Below are 22,549 nucleotides of genomic sequence, written 5' to 3' on the forward strand. Positions count from 1 at the left end.
TGGGTGGGGTGGGGAAGGGAGGAGGGAGTGTAGGGGTTGGTTACTTTGGGAGGGGGGGGGGGTGGAGAGAAGTGGAGGGGTTGAGGACTTGCATTTGGGAGGGGTTGATGACTTGCGTGGGGGAGGAGGGTGAGGGGTTGGTTATTGTGGGATTTGGGGGGAAGGAGAAGGGGAGGGGGTTGAGGACTTGCGTTTGGGAAGGGGAGGCTGGGAGGAGGTTGATGACTTGTGTGGGGAGGAGGGCGAGGGGTTGGTTATTGTGGGGTGGGGAGGGAGGGAGAAGTGGAGGAGGTTGAGGGCTTGCGTTTGGGAAGGGGGGAATGGGAGGTGGTTGAGGACTTGTGGGGAGGAGGGGGAGTGAGGAGTTGGTTATTGTGGGGTGGGGAGGGAGGGAGAAGTGGAGGGGGTTGAGGAATTGCGTTTGGGAAGGGGGGAATGGGAGGGGGTTGATGACTTGTGGGGGGAGGGGGAGTGAGGAGTTGGTTATTGTGGGGTGGGGAGGGAGGGAGAAGTGGAGGGGGTTGAGGAATTGCGTTTGGGAAGGGGGGGAATGGGAGGAGGTTGAGGACTTGTGGGTGGGGTAGGGAAGGGAGGAGGGAGTGTAGGGGTTGGTTACTTTGGGAGGAGGGAGGGAGGGGGTGGAGAGAAGTGGAGCGGTTGAGGACTTGCGTTTGGGAGGGGTTGATGACTTGCGGAGGGAGGAGGGCGAGGGGCTCATTAATGTCATTATTGTGGGGTGGGGAAGGAGGGAGAAGTGGAGGGAGTTGGGGCCTTGCGTTTGGGAAGGGGGGAGGGGATGGGAGGAGGTTGATGACTTGTGGGGGGGAGGGAGGGTGAGGAGCTGATGATTGGCGGTGTGTGGGTGGACTGGAGGACATTGGTTTGTAATTTTATCAGATGATTGCAATTATCATTTTTGTTTGATAAGCCAAACCCAGAGTGAAGTTATAAAATGTACTTCGTTTTGGTAAAGTTTTGTGTTTTAATTGAAATCCTCTCCAAAAAAATCCTTGACACTACCTAAGGTGTATATTGGTAAACTTTGGCTTGACTAATACCTTCATTTTTTTTTCTTACTTTTCCTACATCTCTGTGTGATATCTCACGTAAAAAAACAGTTCTCACTCGAACATTAAATGGCACACCATGCACAATATTTTTATATTGAAGAAACGTCTTTAGAGTTCACGAAGGAAAACAATGATGGGCGGAGCTCTGGATTAAACCCCGCCCCTTGGCTTGGCCAGCTCGACATGGGCGTGACCATCCCCGCTCGCACTCGCAGTCAGAGAGCTACTCGTACTACCGAGGAGCAGCATTCAGCAACAGCTTTGAATTGAGCTTGAATTGCAGTTGGGACGATGCCTCTCGCGCAGGCCGTAGATCCTTGGAAGAAGATGGAGGTTCGTATGGAGAGTGAGGTGAGTGAGGTGGGGTGAATGAAACTGAAAGAGTGGATGCAATGGCTTCGTGCATGACAGGCATGGGTGCGCGAGTAACAAGTACCTGAGGTGAACTACCTTGGCGCGCAATTTGTTTGCCTCGAAACTCATTTTTGGAAATCGGTCATCGGATTTGAAGATAGCGCGATTATCCCGTCGGTTTTTTGTTTTTAACGGGTCACTTTGTACTTTAATGTAATTTACCCAACATCATAAGCAGGCACATGACCATTTTGCTGACGCTCAGACTTTAGGGAAAGCTTCTTCCTCCCTGACCTCCATTCATTTTGGTGTGCGATGGAGGAATGTTCGAGCCTCTCTCGATTGAATGGCTCCGACGACGCGGTCACAAAATACCATGTCTCACCAAGTTCCCATTTGCAAAGACGTGCAATGGTCAATCGTGGCAATTCGTGAAGCAGGAGATTCCAAATGTTTGAGGAGACGTGCTCGTTGTGTTTTTGTATCTGTTTTATGAAAATGAGGAGCCATGACGTGTCTATTCCCCATTTTGAGTTTCTAATTTGCGTTATGGGGTTGTCACGTGATTTGGATGTTTTGTAGCCGGACAGAAACAGGACGGACATCAAACTCAGGATCCGACGAGAGGCTGAGGTGATGACGCCTTGGGTCGCACGACGGCTTTATGTTATGATATGGCATGGCAGGATAACTCTCTGAGCTGTGTTGTCTGTGCTCGATTTTTAAACTCACTGGTGCTTCACAGGCAGGGTGCTGCATCAGTGAGTACGCCATCGCCATACTCGGTTGGTTGTTAGGCTGGGGACCCATGGGCCAGTATTACTATTAGCTTTGCAAGAGATGGTCAGCCAGGTGAGTTTTTTTGGAAAAGGCCGGTGACATCTGGATATATATATATATATATATATATAATTGTATGTACATTAGTCTGAGCTAGCTATAAACTCTCATCCTGGTGTTTTGCAGGCGGGGCGTGGAATATGTTTGTGTTCCTGTCTGCCAGCATTAGTTTGTGGACGTTTATCGATCCTAAGGGGTCCTCTGAGAAGAGTAGGCGAGGTACCGCGGGCACCCTAACCGATCAACAAATTGCTTCCCTGACTTGAAGGCAATGGCAAACCATCCAGCATAACCTTGGCACGGGTTATGGGTTTGAAGACTTTGGGGAGGATGGGGTTTGAACACCTGGGGTTGTGGTGGGGAGTTTGAAGACTTGGGGTTTCATTATTTGGGGTGGGGTGGGGTGGAGTTGAGAACCTGTGGTTTGGGAGTATGTGAATTGAGAACTTGGGGAGTTGAGGACTTGGAGTTGTGTTGGGGTGGTTGGTGGAGGATAGGAGGGGGGTGTGGGGTGGGAGTTTGGAGGGGAGGAAGTTCACTTGAGATGTGGGGAATGGGAGTTGGGGAGGGGGGGGGGGGGGGGTTGATTTGATATAATAATGTAACATCTGTAGGGAGCACATAGTTGGACAATGTTAAATTCCCATAATATTTAATTGTTTTTTGTGTTGTTGAAGTCTCATTTTACACAAGGCCCTATGCAGAATTTCCATGGGTACCTGCTAGTTAAGAATAATAGTTTGGGAAAGCCTGAAACTACATCCAAGATGTCGTGTTATTTATTTATTTTTATTTACAGTAATCCCCCATCCACCTGAAAATTGCACTGGTGCGATTTCTTTTTTATATAGCAGGCTTTATTTGGTCACGGAGAAGATGCTTCTTCCTCATGTTGATATAATATGGCTACCTTAAAATGAACTTAAATGCAAGAGTCCATTGGGCCCATCGAGCTTGCACAATGGTTTTCACGCTATTGTTGTTTGTCCATGCTCAATCCTTTGAAAATGCTGAGCATCAAACAAGGAAGCAGCACATACCATTTTTAAAGTGGTATGACTCGGCCGGGTTCGAACCATCGACCTTCCAGACTTTGAGCAGACTTGCTATAACCATTGCACCTGCATGTCAGGTACAGCTTCCATTTGAGGTTTCTAAGAGTGCGCAACGTTTGTTTGCTGGTCATGATAGATTGCAAGTGCAATAAAATTGTATGTTAACGTGAACTATTTTTGAAATTGCATTCTTATTCTTTGGAATCTGTTTGTGGTCCCTGCAATAGCTGGCCTACTCTTCATGAAGGACACCATAGGATTTTTTTTAAACCTCATCCAACATGCTGGCAGACAGGGCACACATTGATGAACTTGGAGGGGTGGCATACACTTTGATGAACTGCCCTTTCGGACTATGTGGATCAATATTGGTTTTCCACTAACAACATGTTGGATATTGTAGGTTACTTGCATAGGTTTTTGATTTGTTAAAAATTTGGCTGTTTGGTCTTGATTGGCCGTTTTGGGGTTCTGTCTGAATTGCTGATGATGCTGGAACTACGAGTTCAAATGTCATATACAGAGGTCCCCCAGTGTATTTGTCCATTGCCTGCTAATGTCCTCGTGGTTCCTTATGAGATACAATTGTATCTCGATGTCTTTGTCCTATATGTGATGATGTGCTGTATCTACAAGATCCTCCATGAGGCATGGGCCAATGTTTAAAACTTGCGTAGTTCTCAAAACTATTAGATTCAGGTATTCTCGTATTTTGATTTTCGTCCAAGCGAAAAACATTTCAGGAAGATGGGTGGCTGGAGCTACACCCTCAAAGTCTTGTCGCTTGTGCTTCTATATTTGGTTGATCGATTGAACACGGTGAGGTTGATAGCTGTCTGCCGCTTCTTTGCGGGCGCACAAGGACGCATTGCATTATTGATGTGAATTCCGTAAAGATGCGCATTTGGCTCTTACAGTGCTCTCTGAGCCACGCGGTGGTTCAAGATCAAAACTGGACGTGCCTTTATTGAGGTGATTTTTTTTTTGTATACTGAATCGAGGTGATGTCATTATTCGAGATAGATGCCGAGTACAAGCTGGAAAACTTTGCTATAAAATGTGGAAGGATAACGTCATTTCTGCCCCCTTCTTGTGGGGGTGTAGGTGCTGGCAACATTTTGATGCTGTTGGTGACATAACTGAAGGCAGTTAGGCAGATGGCTGAGATTGCCTGTGCGCATATCCACTGCATTATTAAATAGAAGTGTGATAGTGTTCTCGTGGAATGTATAAGCTGTCGTACAGTGGTGTTTTATCCATGGTGGAGATACATCTTGTATTTTAATGAGATAATTGACCTGCTTTTAACTTGAGCCATGTGTATCTTACATGCCTTGGGAGAAATGTACTCTTTCATGTCTACTTCATTTGTTTTCCTGCCCAGTCTCCCTGTATGTGCATCATTTCACAGCACCTGTCGTATCAAAGCACAAGGTGCTTCATGGTGAGCTGGAAATGTCCAGAATGAATATTGCATCCATATATGAATACAGTCAGAATCTATGTATGCATAGAAAAACTCAAGCTTTTGCTCAAGCTCAAGAAAAACTCGCTCAAGCTTTTGGGTCTCACTATCTGCGATGATCTTTCTTGGGAAAACCACATTTCCAAGCTGGCCTGCAAAGCCAGTCGCCGACTGGGCATCCTCCGTCGTGCGAAGTCCTTCCTAGGCACACCTGAGCTCCTCACCACATACAAGGCTTTCATCCGCAGCTCAATGGAATACTGTTCTCCCCTATGGGCTGGTGCTCCTGCCTCACACCTAGCTCGGCTTCACGCTGTTGAAACCAAAGCTTTCAGAATCATTGGAATCTCCCGCGATGAAGCTATCTCTGAGGGCCTTTCACTCACTCACCGCAGGCAGGTAGGTGGTCTTTCTGTCTTCTACCGACTCCTCTCCGGCCTTGCTCCCCCAGCTCTCTCTGTGCTCTGTCCCCCAAATATTCCTACAGGTCGCACAAGATCTGCCAGCAAGCCTCTGATGGTTAAACTGCCAAAATCTCGGCTCTCTGCTCACCTTCACTCCTTCATTCCTCTTTTCTCCCGCCTCTGGAACAAACTCCCTCACTCTCTTCAATCCCACTCCACCCTCCAGGTCTTTAAAACAGCTGTTCACCACCATCTCTTATCTTCCCCCATCCAATACCTTGATCTTTTCTACCCCCACTAATTCACCCCAGATCCACCTTGTTTGTAATTCCAACTTCTTTCCTGGTAGTCCTGGCAGTGTCCATATGTTTTATGCCTCTCCCACCCCCTTTCCCATGCCTCCCCCCCAAAGCCCTCTCCCTCCCACAGTTCTCTCGATGTCTCCATGTCTCTCGGTTCCTGCTCTCAAATGTTGTGTTTGTGTCCTTCCCCCTCTCTCCCCATCTTGTCTACCGCTCCCGATGCTTTTTGTTTTATGTCGGTTTGTCGGTTATGTGTCGGAGTCGGTTTGTCGGTTTGTCTTTCTGTGTGATAAATGTTCGCTCCTTCACGAGCCTCGATCTTGTATACAAAAAAAACAACAAAAAAAAAAAAAAAAAAAAAAAACACGAGATGTTTTGTCCGAGCCTGTTCTAATGCAAGATGGCTGAGTTTTTGATTCGATACTGTTGGGGTGAAGAAATACAACTCATGCAAGTGTGGTTTTAGAACCGTACTTGTATCTGATATACCAAATTAAAGGCATGTGTATATATATATATACATATATGCACACGAACATACACACATTCGTAGCCAAAAATATTGGCACCCTTGCACTTTTTTCTCGAAAAAAATAAGTTGAAATTGACAAGCATTTGGTCTCCACAAATCTTTATTTCACTGTTAATATTACAGAACCTTTGTTTTTGATTCAGAACTTAATAGTGTATATTCTTTTAAATCAGAAAATATAAAGAAATGGCATTGACAAAATATTGACACCCTCGACTTAATATTTGGGAACACAGCCTTTGGACAAAACTGCAGTCAAGTGCGTCCTATAGCCATGAACGAGCTTCTTGCACCTCTCTACTGGCAGTTTGGCCCACTCTTCTTGTGCAAACTGCTCCAGTTCTCCCAGATTTGAAGGGTGCCTTTTCCCAACTGTTGTTTTCAGATCTCCCCACAGGTATTCAATGGGATTTCGATCTGGACTCATTGCCGGCCACTTCAGAACAGTCCAGCGTTTTGTCTTGAACCATTCCCGGGTGCTTTTTGAAGTGTGTTTGGGGTCATTGTCCTGCTGCAAGACCCATGACCTTCGACGGAGACCCAGCTTTCTGACAGTGGGTTGAACATTGTGCTCCAAAATGCCTAGGTGATCTCCTAATTTCATGATGCCATGCACACATTCGAGGCACCCAGTGCCAGAGGCAGCACAGAAACCCCAAAACATCACTGAACCTCCTCCATGTTTGACTGTAGGGAAGGTGTTCTTTTCTTTGAAGGCTTCATTTTGTTTTCTGTAAACAGATGATGTGCTTCACCAAAAAGTTGTAATTTTGTCTCATCTGTCCAGAGGACATGCTCCCCACAAGGATTTTGGCTTGTTCAGGTGTGTTTTGGTTAACTCCAGTCAGGCTTTCTTATGTCTCTCTCAGCAGTGGTGTCCTAACATTGAACCCCCTTTCATGGAGTTGGCGACGGATGGTGTGAGTTGAAACTGTCATACCTTGTGTCTGAAGGTTAGCTTGAATCTGTTTGGCAGTTGATTGAGGAGCTTTCTCCACCATTCGAACATTCCTTCGCTGCAATGTTCGATCAAGTTTTATCTTGCGGCCACATCCAGAAAGGCTGGCTGCAGTGCCATGGGCCATAAACGTACTGATAACATTGCGTGCGTTGGACCCTGGAACATGAAGATCTCTGGAGATGGACTTGTAGCCTTGAGATTGTCCATGCTTGACTACAATCTTGTGTCTGACCTTCTCAGACAATTCTCTGGTTTTACTTTCTTTTCTCCGTGCTCATTGTGGTGCACACAGACACACAAAACAGCAGAATGACTCCTTTTCTCCATTCAAACTGGTTGAATGAGTGATTTTTATATTGCATGCACTTGCAACTCACTGCAGGTGAGTTTAATTTCAAAGTAAAGGAGAATCACCTGTTTGAAATCTAATTATTTCTTAACAACTTGTTGAAGGTGCCAATAATATTGTCAATAATATTGTCAAAAAAAAAGTGCCAATGATATGTGTATGTATATATATATATATATATATATATATATATATATATATATATATATATATATATATATATATATATACATACATACATATCATTGGCACATGCATGGTTGACTGGTGTTCAGGCCAGTAACACCACCTTTGGCTTAATATACTTTCCCACAGAGTCAGAATAACTCATAATGCTCCAAGTTGACAATAAGCCTCATTCTTAGAGAATGTTTGCCAAGGCCAAACATGGGATATGGTCAACAGTTTATATGCTAGTCAGACGCCAATGAAAATAGGTCAAAGTGTGTTGCTGCTGCCACCATCAGGATAGGGAATTCGATAAAATCCATACATCTCCCTTTAATAAAAATCTTTCCTTTAATAAACATGTAAAAAGAAGAGATTAATTATCACCCGTGTACCACTAGGAATTTCATAGAAGTGTTTGCTCATTATCCCCGATCAACCGTGTACCCCATGTAGGTAAGTGATGAATCCCTCTTCCGTCAAGAGAACTCACTCGTGCAATGGGGTGTGCCAAGTCCCGCATCCATGGAGCGGGGTCGGTGGAATGCAAACGAGAGACAAACACCTATATGGTCCCCTTCCCCTTAAATACTGTTGTGGTTTTGGAATAAAGGTTAATTTCCCCTCGTAGGTAGACGCACCACAACATGAAGCCTCGCGATAGTTCAGTTATTTCTTGGTGAATGTAAGCGTAGTCCTTTCCTGTGTTTAGTTTTGCGTTGAGCAGGCCCGTGAGTAGGGCGGTTCTTTTGGTTGCAGGTGGCAGGCCTGAACAAGTCTGGCGAGGCCGAAGGGAGGCGCTGCAGGAGGGAGTGGCCGGTAAGCACGAGCCGCCAATCAGGGCTCGAGGGGAGTGGCTAACCACGACGATGAGAGGTGGGGTTTTGGAACATTAGAGTAAGGCTGGGGCGGAGCCATATAACCCTGCTCCGAGTCCCCCCACCTCAGTTGAGATGAGATGAGTTGAGATGAGTGAGAGTCCTGTGCATATCAGTCAGAGCCGGAGAGTATTGTGAGTTCAAGTGCTGAGTTACAGTTCTCTGTGAGACGAGTTCAAGTTCCCTGTAAGAGTGAGGTCAGTTGAGCTTGAGCATGCATGAGAACGCGCCACAGAACGAGTGCATTGAATTGCGGTGATCGAGATTGTACACGAACTTTCCCCGAGCCCCGTGCCCTGCGCTCTGCGCTGTATTAATCGCGCGCTCGAGAGGACGACCCGTGCTGGGCCACAGACGCGCGATTTCCTCCTGCCTGCCTTCTCCAGCATACGTGCCGTGAACATCAGAGAGCCACGCCAGGCGAGCTGCCCCGGAGCGACTGACGGCAAAGCGCGCTTGGCGCGCGAACATCTTCTCTTCTTCTCCCTGTGTGCGTGAGTGGGCCCTGTGTCTGGGGATAAGTTAAGATTGATTAAGCTTCTGCTCTGTGTCCCCTTTCCTTTTGCGAATCATTGTATATAAATAATAATAAATTGTGTTATTCCTTTGATTTGACCGTTCTCGTCCCTTCCATCAATTGGCTTCACATGGTACGAATAGAACCACTCGAATTGGGTTCCATAAAAGTAACAGCACGAGTCACGTGATACGCATACCGCTCGGGCGTACTCGATTAAGCGTGGCTTGTGCGAGGTTCGGTCCCCGCTTTTGTGGCAGCGTGGGTTAAAGGTACGCGCGAAGTTGTCCCGATACCCTTTTTCACGCTTGCTCCGGAAGTGGCGATTCGGCCTCACGGACCCGAAGACCCAGGGGGAAAAATGGGTTTAACCCCACCTTTATAACGGGAACGGGCTTCAGGAGATCCGCAACAATACTTTGTAGACCTAGAGAAAGAGAAAGAGAGAATTTCTATTACAAGGCAACAATTTAAAACCTAAGTGATTACAGATGTAAATGATTAATCATTAGCATATGTAGTTTATAAATGATTAATGAGTAAATATTGCAGCGTAAAGAAGGCAAAGTCATTTGAAAAGCATGTGGGCAGAATGGTCTCCCATACACAAAAGCAACAAGAAAAAGAGCAATCAGATTGCAAACCCTCACCAAAATGTATTTTCAGTGGTTTTAAGGCATTTATGTTAAAACAAATTCTGGTGGCCGAACCACGTGACCGATGACGTCATTATTATTTATTTATTTTCCCTCCACCAATTTATGCCTACATGACGCTCAAGAAATTTCATCTTCATCGGATGAAGTTTTGTACTTGTCGAATTATGACGTCATAATGGAGGCACCTATGACATCAACATTAACATATTTTATTCCCCATGGAGAGTTATTTACAATGAGCCATGTCAATTTTTTTTATTCAGTACTTTCCGAGATATAGAGGTGCAAAGTTTTTTTGGTTTTTCCAAGATGGTGCCCGTACCACGTGACCTGACATCATATTTATCATTCACAAATTCTACAGGTGGAGTTGCACCGATGGTGAAAATTTCCTGTCGACCAGACCAACGGTTGCAGAGAAAATCGTATTTATTCTTTGGAGACAAACAGACAAACGGATTCAAATGCAATACCCTCTCCTCAGGAGAGGGTAACAAGAAAGAGCAATTGGAGATTGTGGACTCTCGCCAGGATGTTTTTCAGTGGTTTTTAAGGATTTTGTATTAAAACAAATATGGCGGCCGAACCACGTGACCGATGTCATCATTTTTTTTTTTTTAAAGTAATTCCACATGGAGAGTTCTTTACAATGAGCCATCTCTCAATTTTTTCTATGCAGTGCTTTCAGAGATATGGAGGTGCAATTTTTTGGGGGTTTTTCCAAGATGGCGGCCGAACCACATGACCGATGACATCATTATTATTATTTTTTAATTAGGTCCATAAATTGACCATAGATTGACATAAATTGCTTACGTGTCCACGACCTCTCATTGGTTGCTTGCTGGCGACGTGTCCACCTCATTGGTTGTTTGCTGGTGACGTGTCCACCTCATTGGTCGTTTGCTGGTGACGTGCCACGCCCTCTCATTAGTTACCTGCTGGTGACGTGGGCGGTTCTTTTAGCCATGCCTACCACAGTCACGGTTGATCACGTGGACTGTGGTTGTAGCCACGTCTCCTTGCACATGAACCAACGTTTTCCTTCAACTATAGGAAGGTTTGAAATCCTGCCTAAACTCAACGCAAATCTGCTTTAATTACGACACAATGGGAAGGGAGCTAATCTTTACATTTAATAAGAACTAACTGACTAATGCAGGCTACATGTTGTCGTGTAATTAACTAGAGGGGGTGTTCTTTATTGCAACACCACAAGAATATCTTATTCCATATATGTGGAATTATGGAATTCCACACATACCATGTGTTGTTCCCCTGTACCTTCATTGCAAAACTTACTGATACACACACGGATCAAAACTCTTAAGCATCCAATAACAATGATGATCGTGATGACGAGTCCAACGGCCACCATCAGCCGATGAACTATCCTTGCTCCTCATCCTCCGAAGATGCCTTCCAATCAGGTGCCTATTCTCCACTTTTCTCTGTCCAATCTCTCATCCTTCAAATTGGTACTTATCTCCCTCATCCTTTTGATTGCGGCTTGCACTCCCTGTGTCGGGTCTGGAATCTAAGCACAACATCTACCTTCCACAATTCCGCAAACGCCCCCCTTCTCTGCTAAAAGTAAGTCGAGTGCCACTTTGTTCTGCATTATCATCGTTCTCATCTCCACCATAGCATTCAACAATACATGATCTGCTGTCATTGACTCATTGGACACCCTCTCCAACACAGATGCCAGCTCATCTATTTGATAACTGTTCATCACTGTACCTGCTCCTGGAAAGAAAAGGCTTAGTGCCTTCTCCCATCCTGACCCATGCAATGTCGTTTCGCCGTCCGCATCCCATGAGGCCCTCTTTCGTCTAATCTGTCCGGCCTTCATTACATACCCTTGAAGTGTATTTGAGGGACTACGTATGTGAAATAGCAAGTCCCTACCCAACCTCCTAGCAGGTAGGGGTAGGCTTTATTCCCACACACGAACAAGACACATGAAAGCCCACAGAATCTTGTTTCTCACAGTCTGAGAGTCCTTTAGGTGCTTTTTTGCAAACTCCAAGCGGGCTTTCATGTGTCTTTCACTGAGGAGGGGCTTCCGCCTGGGCACTCTGCCATAAAGCCCAGATCGGTGGAGTGTTGCAGTGATTGTTGTCCTTCTGGAAGTTTCTCCCATCTCCACACAGGATCTCTGGCGCTTAGCCAGAGTGACCATCGGGTTCTTGGTCACCTCTATTACCAAGGCCCTTCTCCCCCGATTGCTCAGTTTGGTCGGGAAGCCAGCTCTAGGAAGAGTCCTGGTTGTTCCAAACTTCTTACATTTAAGAATTATGGAGGCCACTGTGCTCTTGGGAACCTTCAATGCAGCAGAATTTTTTTTGTGGGCTTCCCTAAATCTGTGCCTCGACACAATCCTGTATCAGAGCTCTGCAGGCAGTTCCTTCGACCTCATGGCTTGGTTTTTGCTCTGATATGCATTGTCAGCTGCGAGACCTTATATAGACAGGTGTGTGCCTTTCCAAATCATGTCCAATCAATTGAATTTACCACAGGTGGACTCCAATCAAGGTGTAGAAACGTCTCAAAGATGATCAAGAGAAATGGGAGGCACCTGAGCTAAATTCCAAATGTCATAGCAAAGGGTCTGAATACTTATGTAAATGTGGTATTTCCGTTTTTTCGTTTTAATAAATTTGCAAAACTTTCTAAAATCCTGTTTTCTCTTTGTCATTATGGGGTATTGAGTGTAGATTGATGAGGGAAAAAATGAATTTCAACGATTTCAGCATAAGGCTGCAACATAACAAAATGTGAAAAAAGTGAAGGGGTCTGAATACTTTCTGAATGCACTGATATATATATATATATATATATATATATATATATATATATATATATATGTATATATATATATATATATATATATATATATATATATATATATATATATTTATATATTTATATATTTATATATTTATATTGTCACGCAACTCCGATTAACATCAGAGTTGCGGATTGCCGATTACGAGGCTTTAACTCCCGAGGCGGAAGCTCAATAGCGGAATTCCAAAATCTAAGCGCGCGGAATGGAGGGAAACGGCAAGAGCCCCGCAGCCTTATCTATTAAAACCAAACAGGTAACTGCGTTCAGGTATTATGTACAAGAAAAATAATATAAGGGTTTATTTGGAAGAACAAGACAGGAAAAGCACGCGCCGGTAATAAATATCCCAATCGGGATCCCGCATACCAGACCTCGAATATGAATACGAAAATAAACACGTCTTTTGTTCACAATGTACGCGGAGTTCGGGCTTATCTGTCTCGCTGTCTTCTTCCCGGCCTGTACGAATCCTCCGTCCGCCTCGCACACCCCGCTAGGCCCGAGCAAACGCCCTCGCTGCCGCACCCGAGGTCCTGCTCCAAGCTCCGAAGCACCACGAGGTCCCACAGCAGGACAGCGAGCTCCACCCAGGCTACACCTCAGCCCAACTTGGGTCGGGGTCTCTGAACTGCGCTGCCAGGAATCCAACTGCTTGCCAAGGTGTCCGGTGCTCATTCTCAACTCAACTCAACTCAGGGTCTCCACTCGGGATCCAACTCTCCAGACTGCCTCTCTCAACTCGAACTCCTTCGAACCAACTCTTCTGCACTGCTCACTCAACTCGTACTGAACTCGACTCGGGTGCACACGAACTCTTAACTGAACTCGACTCACTCGCACCGGGACTCCAACTCAGGTCGGGGCTCTGATCTCATCTGAACTCCCGAAAATGGCGTCCGACCCTCGCTAATATCTCCGGCCGATGATGTCACATTGGCGCACTGCTCTGCCAATCAGAGCCTCCCACGACTTGCCGGCTCGCCCAGGCCACGCTCTCTGCGTCACTCCAACTCTCCCCACTCCTGCTCCTCGGTCATAGCACGTGCTATGCGAGGTGGATAGGCCTCTCGGAGGTGTAAATGGTGGCGGTGTTCCAGCCTGATTTCTTCCTAAGTCATGTCAGGGGAGAAGGGCGTCATTTAGTGTTGTACTAAAGGTCATAACTAATGTTTATGTGGTCTGCAGTGCCATAATGGACAAAGGTTTGACTACTAGGTGAGACATACAAGGGCTCTACTGATTGACCCCTACACTAACTCAACCAAATCACCTGGTAGATTCACAATTATACACCTTAACCGACAAAACGCCTAAACATGGACTTATTACAGGAAGTGTTCCTTATCGCGACATCTCGAAGCATGTTACCTACTCAGATCTACTCTGCTCTACATTTTGCCCTACCCCCAGACATAAATATATATATATATATATATATATACATATTTATATATTTATATATATATACATATTTATATATATATACATATTTTTATATATATATATACATATTTATATATACATATTTATATATATATATATATATATATATATATATATATATATATATATATACAGTGAAACCTTGACTTACGAGTTTAATTCGTTCTGTGACCGAGCTCGTAACTCAATTTGCTCGTTTCTCAAATTAAATTTCCCCATTAAAATGCATTGAAATGCTATTAATCCGTTGCAGCCCCCAAAAAACCACACCAATTTTTTTTGTTATGTGTTTTTAAATAAGAAAAATGTACTTTATAAATAACAAATAATGTATAAACAAGCACGACCTCGTATATACTGTATATAATAAGCGGCGTTACGCGCGCTGCTTGTAAACAAGGAGGAAGCGGACAATGCGGTAATTTGTAAGAGTCTTTATTCAAGAGCTCACTGTAACACTGGCGCGCTCCGGGCTGCGCGCCCGGTGTATATCCTGAGGCCACGCCTACCCCTCGGCGTGGCCGCCGCCCACTTGGTGCGCGGAATGATGTCACCACGCCAGTGAGCTTCCGTGTCCGCCACAATGTAAAGAAATAAACTGGTTTTATTAAGTGTATTTACCTTGAAGATCAGACGAAGATGCTGGCGGACGTGGAGGAGATGACTTTTGCCTTTTTCGCCACACTTTCCTCGCTTTCACTTGCAGGGCGTTTCAATAAAAACCTGTCCAACGAGGTTTGTTTCTTCCTCCCTTTCAAAATGTTTCGATCGTACTGCTACGATCGTACTGCCTCACCAAGTCGACAACACGCACACCTCGCTCATGTTTTTCGACGATTGCGTGTTTTATATCCAAGCACATCCTCCTCTTCTTCTCAGCACTGCCCTTGGCACTCAATTTCTTCGGGCCCATGGTTAAAACTAAGAAATTTTCCAAAATAACCAACATGCGAAAACAAAGTAGCAGCGATATACGGCAGAGATGCTTGCACGACAAGATAACCACGTGACCGGAACGCTCGTTGGGCCACCTAGTGGCGGGTGGCGTAAGCTCGTAACTCAGATCTCGGCTCGCATCTCAAAGCAAAAAACCGCCCGAGCGACGGCTCGTATCTCGGAAAACTCGTAAGTTGGTGCACTCGTAAGTCAAGGTTTCACTGTGTGTATATATATATATATATATATATATATATATTGTTGCGGAGATGAGGACTGTATTTTTTTTTGATTGTGTGCTGTACTATTATTATTATTGTTTATTCTGCGCCCCCCTACCTCCGGAGCTGTGTAAAGGTGAAAGGGCATCCCATAATTAGTCCACAAGCATACACGTCAGCCAAGTAATAGAATACCCCTGTTGATAGTTATCTCTTATTCTGTGTTCTAGGGTAAGGCTGTGTCTCCCATTAATTGAAGTACTCCATTGCACCAGTGAAAGAGAATAGATCCCCTTTCATTCCCATCCCCAAAACCTCCATTTCCTATCGCATCCCCTTTCGTCATTGCTGAGCCCTCGATTCTCAATTACCTCCCCTCCAATAACCGCCATTGACCACGAGGCTCGAGTCGGGGAAGAAAGGCGTGTCTCCACCTCGTCATAGAGGGGAAGAGGGGCGTGCCCGCCCGTCGTCATCCAGGGCGGAGCCCGAGGGTCGCGCGACCAACCAGGGCCGAGGTGAGCACCCCGATGGGCGTGTCCAAAACGCCGGCGGCTTAATCGCTGGAGGCGCTATAAAAGGCGCGCACGGAAGTGAGTCGTGAGTTGGTCTGGGTTGGTCACAAAGAGTTGGTCGTCAAGAGAGAGTCGTGAAGAGTCAGGCAGTGGAGGCGGTGGTCAGTTGGTTGCGGTGAGGAGTCGGTGGTGGCGGTCAGTGGTTGCGTTGGTTGCGGTGAGGAGTCGAGGAGGGAGGAGATCAGAAGACAGGAAGGCCTTGAGTTGGACTAAGCAAGAGAGGAAGTTGTTGGACTGGGTGGGACTAAGAAAGAGAGAGAAAGAGTCCTGAAGCTTGTGAGGGAAGGAGAGAGAACCCGTCACACCAACCCCCCAAGCTCCGCGTTGGCTCCACCAAGCGTTCAGCTCCACCAAGCTCCGCGTTGGCTCCACCAAGCGTTCACCTCCACCAAAGCTCCACCAAGCTCCGCGTTGGCTCCACCCAGCGTTCACCTCCAGCCATCCACCTCCTGCCATTCCTGTCATTCCCCGCATGAGTCTGTCTTTTGTTTGTTCTGTCCTGGGTTAATTAAGACTGTAGGTAAGCTAGTATTTTCCCTGTGTCACCTGCGTCTTATGTGCTTGTAAATAAACGTGACTGCTTTCTTTTTGCTTGTGTGTAAATAGTCAATAAATTCAGTAGTATTTCCAAACCTTTCTTTGCCTTCGTTTTCCTCTTTGCATTCGTCGCCTTTGTCTTTTCCCGATTGACTAGCTGCGGTGCGACCCGGCCAACGTTTGGGTGGAATCGGTTGAGTCGGGGATCCTGTTAGGTCGCGGTAATACACCACCGCTCGGTCATCATAACATCTAAACCGCGATCTGTAACAATATATATATATGTATGTATATATATATATATATATATATATATATATATATATATATATATATATATATAATATACACACACACACACACACACACACACACACACACACACACACACACACACACACACACACACACACACACACACACACACACACACACATACATACAGGGTGAGCCAGAAATATGGTTATTTTTAACACTCGTGTAAAGGTAATAAAAAGTTGTATTTCAAAACCAATTTTAACAAGAAAGTACAGTTCCTAACATGCCATTTATTTCTGGAAAAGAACATCTAGGACCGTGGTTCTTAACCTGGGTTCCACCGAACCCCAGGGGTTCAGTGAGCCAGTCTCAGGGGTTCGGCGGACGTCCTCTGAAACGCATTGCAATTTGTTTTTTTTGTTTTTCTTAGTTTTGTATCAATTTTTAATCTGTGTGTAATTACGCTTATTATTAATATTATTATTATTTTGCTATATATGTTACGAACAAATGGAAATGTTATTTGTAATTGTATTCCTATCCCATTCATGGTTTCTCTGGTGTGTGTTTAAGATAAGTTGTTTCACACTGACTGTAGTAAGTTGAATCGATGAGCAACTTGCTAATTATTCTGTTGATGGTGCTTACTTACTTACTTACTTAATGGATTTTGGACTTTGCAGGTGTTCGGAAATTCCAGTGAATAGCCTTGATTAGCTTGCCGTGTGCCGTGCGTCATTGGTCGCGCCTTACTTTGGAGTTGCTGATTAATTGAAAAGTAAGTTGGAAATGTTTGTGGATATGCAGGGTGCGTTCAGAGTTATATTAAAGTCAAAAGTGGATGGTGATTATAAAATATGATTGAATTACTCAGAAAATTAGGTGGAGGTGATATAACTCCTTTGGGCGCAATTCAAAACTAAGAATTCACAGTTTTCTATGTAAATATTATAATGGGATTTGAGGTGACATAGAGTTGAGTAGACAATAAATCCTGTCATCGTAACTATAAGTTATGTTTTCTTTGTTAAAATTTCTCAGTTTTCAGAGGTGTACTGATTATATTTAAGCATGTTCCTTTTTAAATTTTTGTCATATAACTATTTGCCCGAACTCAATTAAGATCAGTTTGTTACTTTTTTTTTTTTTTTTTTTTTTTTGCAGTATGTAGAGCAAAAAAAGGAAGTGGTCGGAGGATTACGTGCGGTACGGGTTCACGTGTTTGACGGAACGGGACGGAAGTCAGTGTCCTTAATGCATGCTTTGCAATGTCAAGTTGAGCAACTCAAGCCTAGCACCAGCAAAACTATGGGAACACTTCAAAAAACTGCATGGCGAGGGGCAGTACAAAGACGCAGCGCTGGATGAATTCAAATTGAAGAGAGTCCGATTCGACGCAAGTGCTACCTTGCCCACTCTCGGCTTCGTTCCAATTGACAAACCGATCCTCACCGCGTCGTATGGAGTTGCGTACCTGATCGCAAAGCAGGGCAAACCGCACACCGTTGGCGAGACACTCATCAAACCGGCCGCGTTGAAGATGGCCAACATCATGCTGGGAAAAGCTGCTGAAAACAAGTTGTCTCTCGTTCCACTCTCAAATGACACCATCAGATGCAGAATCGACGACATGAGCGACGACATCCTCGTCCAGGTAGTTGCAGATTTAGCCGCGAGCCTGACGAAATCTAGCCTTCAACTCGACGAGACCACCGACGTTTCAAATTTGAGCCAGCTCATCTTATTTGTGCATTATGTCAAAGAAGACGAGATCAAGGAAGACTTTCTGGTCTGCAAGCCTCTCACAACAACGACGAAGGCAGCTGACGTGAAGAAGCTTGTGGACGACGTCTTCAGAAGCAACGGCTTCTCATGGAACATGGTGTCTGCAGTTTGCTCGGACGGAGCTCCAGCCATGCTGGGATGCAACTCCGGTTTTGGAGCGCTGGTGAAGGCCGATGCACCACACATCATCGTCATGCACTGCGTCCTGCACAGACACGCGCTGGCATAAAAAACCCTGCCTCCAAAACTGGCCAATGTTCTGAAAATCGTCGTTGAAACTGTGAATTACGTGCGAAGCCGTGCTCTGAATCATCGCATCTTCAAAGAGCTGTGCCATGAAATCGGCTCTGAATTCGAAGTCCTTCTCTACCACTCTAACGTTTGATGGTTATCACGAGGGAAGGTAGTGAGCCGTGTTTTTGCCTTGCGTGTAGAATTAGCCCTGTTTTTGCGAGAACACCAGCATTGCCACGCAACGCACTTCCAAGAGTCAGAGTTCATCCTCGCCTTGGCGTACTTGGCTGACATCTTCGACGCACTCAATCATCTCAATTGCCAGATGCAGGGCGGTGGAGTGAATGTCATCGAATCTGAAGAAAAGCTGAGCGCTTTCCGAAAGAAGTTACCGTTGTGGAGGCGGCGAACAGAGAACGACAACTTCGCGAACTTTTCGCTACTGGACGAGTGCGTGAGCGGGATCGAAGATGCGTCTGAAGTTGGAGGCACTGCTGTACCGTGGGAGCTGAAGCATGCGATTGCCACGCACTTGGATGAGCTGGGAAAGTCATTCGACGGCTACTTCCCCGACCAAGAGCAATACCCAGCATGGGTGCGGCAGCCGTTTACTTTCGACGTTGCAACGGCAGATGTCAACGACCAATACCACGACGACCTCATCGAACTTCAGCAGAGCCAGACTCAACAACAACTCTTCTGTACAACAACGCTCTCAACGTTTTGGTGCCGCCAAATGGAAGGGTATCCTCGCATCGCTAAAATTGCCCTTGAGATCCACACGCCGTTCGTTACAACGTATCTCTGCGAGCATGCGTTTTCGAAACTGGTGGACATTAAAACAAAGAAAAGGAGCAGGCTTGCATGCGAAAATGATTTGAGGGTGGCCCTTGCCAAAACAAAACCACGCATTTCCCAGATCGCCTCCCGAAAAGAAGAACAGAAAACGCATTAAGATGCAATTCTTCTTAATTTTTTTGTCAAATTTGAGGGGTTCCGCGAGTGTTCGATGGGTTTCGTTAGGGTGCAACAACAACAACAACAACAACAGGCATTTTAAGGCCATTTTTCCTGCAAGAGCGGGGGTTAGCCTTGCTGTCCCCATGACGATGTTCTCCATTTTGCCCTATTTTCTGCATCTCCCCTTGTTAACCCTCTTGCCCGCATTTCTTCTTCGACCATCATTAGCCAAGTCTTTCTCGGTCTTCCCCGTCCTCTACTTCCTTCTACATTCATTTCCATCACTCTTCTCAACCAGTCACTTTCATCCTTCCTCAACACATGACCAAACCATCTTAACCTGTTTCTCTTCACAGCATCCATCATAGGCTCTATTCCCATCATCTTTCGCAATTCATCATTTGTCTTCCTCTCTCTCAACGATACTCCACACATCCACCGAACCATTTGCATTTCCACCCTTTCCAGCCTTCGTTGCTGCTCCACGTTCATTACCCATGTCTCGCTCCCATAAATCAAAACACTTCTCACACATGCAGCATACACCTTTCCCCTCAGCTTCAATGACACTCCCCTCCTCGTCAGCACGCCACTCAGTTCCCGAAACTTCTTCCATGCACATCTCACTCGAGCAACCGTTGCCGAGTCTGATCCACCTTCTCCATTCAGCATGTCTCCTAGGTAACAAAATGTTTTCACACCTTCCAGCTTCATGCCGTCTCTAAGATCCAACTCAACATTTCCTCCATTTGCAGCTCCCTCTGTGCACAGCTTACACTTGAATGTAGCTGCCACACGGGTTAATGACCCTCTCAAACCACTACATTTTTGATGAACCCACTCAGCGCACATTGGACATTGAATGGAATTCACTCCGACACCCTTCCTGCACACAGCACACGGCCACTTCCCAGTTCTTTCCACCTCACCACATGCTTTACCACTTGCCATCACCTTAGTTTTTCCGATATTCACCTTCAGACCTTTTGTCTCCATACATTCCTTCCACTTGTTCATCTTCTCCTTCAGTCCATCCTCCATACTTTCTGCAATCAACACCAGATCATCTGCATACAACAACTCCCACGGTAAACCCTCCTTTACATTCTGAGCCAGCACCTCCATGACAGCTACAAATAGTAGTGGGCTTGGTACCGACCCCTGATGCACTCCCACCTTCACCTCAAACTCACCACTGTTCCTGTCCTTCATCCTTACAGCTGTGCGCGCTCTTTTGTACATTGCCATCACTACTCTGATTCGTTAACTCTGATTCGTTAGGGTGCGGCGCCTTTAAAAAGTTTGAGAACCACTGATCTAGGAGATGCGCACCATTTCGTCTGATACATTCCTCCAAACTTGGACGCCAATTATTTATTCATGGCGTTCTGAAACATGGCCACATCAATATAATTGATTTCGCGTCTGATGTTTTCCTTAAGTTCATGAAGGGTTTATGGACGGTTAACATACACTTTGTCCTTTAGATATGACCACAATAAATAATCACATGCAGTCAAATCGGGTGACCTCGCTGGCCATGGAATATCGTCATTTCTGGAAATGACATGCTTTGGAAAGAGCGCTCTTACAGTAGTCCTGGACACCCTGGCGGTGTGGGAGGTTGCACCATCTTGCTGAAACCACGTCATTGGGCTTACTTCTGCAAATCTGTTTAATTCTCTGGAGAGTAAGTTGGAAACCATATCAGTATATCGAGCTGCAGTAACAGTGACTGCTTTTCCGTTGTCGTCTCAAAGAAGTAAGGCGCTTTGATGCCGAACGATGAAAGTGCACACCACACTGTGACTTTGGGACTCTAACGGTTTCGTGTGCATTTCTCTTGGGTTTTCGGCTACCCAAAAAACGAGTATTTTGCTTGTTGACATCACCACACAGATGAAAATGTGCTTCATCAGACATGAATAAATTGTTAGCAATGTTTTGGTTTGCATTTCCACCCATAAATGAAAGCATTCCCTCACAAAACTTATTGCGGGCAATCTCATCATCTTGACTTAATTGCTGGACAATTTGAATTTCATCGGGATAAAAGTTTAAATCCTTATGCAATGTGCGGCGTTGTGACGTGTGAGAAATTATTAAGGCTGATGCATGCTTTCGGCTGGAGCGATGCAGACTTCTCAAAACTGACTCCCTTACCCACTCAATGTTTTGTGCCGTTCTTACTGATTTGGGTGCTCCCGGCAGTTTCTCTTTTAAAGTTGAACCGGTCCTCTCAAACTTCTCAACACATAACTTGATGGCATGAACAGACGGCACATTTCCATGACGTTGAACATTGAAATGGAGTTCGAATTGCTGTGCAGCAGTTGCACTATAATTATTCTTTCGGAGATCTTGTCGGCGACGGCACGGTTTTTCGAAGCTGCACACGCTCTCCACGTTTTCAAGTTAAGTAATTGTTCACAATTGTATTTTTGTCGAAACTGTATGTGTCTTTCGGGGTGTGTACCTATTGTGTGTCCCTCGGAAGATTCTCGGTGTTAATCTTTCATACCTGTATAAAAAATGGTTATTTCGTGCCGCTTTTTTTGCGGCCTAGTACCTTGCGTCCTATGTTGAGGCTTTGTTTTCTATCAGCGGTCAATTGTGGTCCAATTACTTTAGTTTTCTCAGTTTTTCCCAGCCTTTTCACCCCATACGTCCTTGTTTAAAATCTCAACTCAAAAAACAAAACAAAAAAACTTCCTTCTTTGTTCTTATTCGTTGTTCTTATTCATTTATTCGTTGTTCTTATTCGTTCGTTTGTTCGTTCTTCGACCACGTGTTTCACCCCATTTCTCCAGATCATTTTCACTGTTCAATTTAAAAATGTTTAAACTTTCCCCTGAAGTGATGTATTCTGTCATATATTATAACACCTTTTTCTTTTTCTTCTTTAAAAGGTTGCTTTCGACTTACTCACCAAATCTATTCTTTCCAAAAAAAAAATTCCATCTCTTACAGTTCCTCTTTCCTACATTCCCTAAACTCACTGGCACTCCACCCCTCCCCCCCCCTCCCCCCTCCAGCATCCTTAAACGTATCTTTAACTCGAAGGTCACAAGAAACTCATTTTGCAATAAATGCTAGTTTCCCATTAATCGTACAACACTTTCTAGAATCCAAACTCACCCCTCCCCTCCAAATCTTCCCCATCACCCATCCCTTTCAAATCTTCCCCCTCAT

General features: G+C 45.1%; 1 protein-coding gene across 2 annotated transcripts in view; it reads left to right on the top strand.

Annotated features, from left to right (window-relative positions):
* The first annotated feature begins 1,262 nt into the window (after window positions 1–1,262).
* LOC137423584 (ribosomal protein S6 kinase alpha-3) overlaps window positions 1,263–22,549 on the top strand; it is a 350,089-nt gene continuing 328,802 nt past the window's right edge. Inside the window, exon 1 of one of the 2 annotated variants that reach the window (XM_078774051.1) lies at window positions 1,263–1,430. In XM_078774051.1, the coding sequence (XP_078630177.1) occupies window positions 1,362–1,430 (69 nt within the window). In that variant the 5' untranslated portion in view covers window positions 1,263–1,361. The remainder of the gene's footprint in view (window positions 1,431–22,549) is intronic. The other variant, XM_068110884.2, reaches the window with a different exon arrangement.

The sequence above is a fragment of the Myxine glutinosa genome, chromosome 3, assembly GCF_964187855.1.
Source record: "Myxine glutinosa chromosome 3, kmMyxGlut1.1, whole genome shotgun sequence".
Lineage (NCBI taxonomy): Eukaryota > Metazoa > Chordata > Myxini > Myxiniformes > Myxinidae > Myxine > Myxine glutinosa.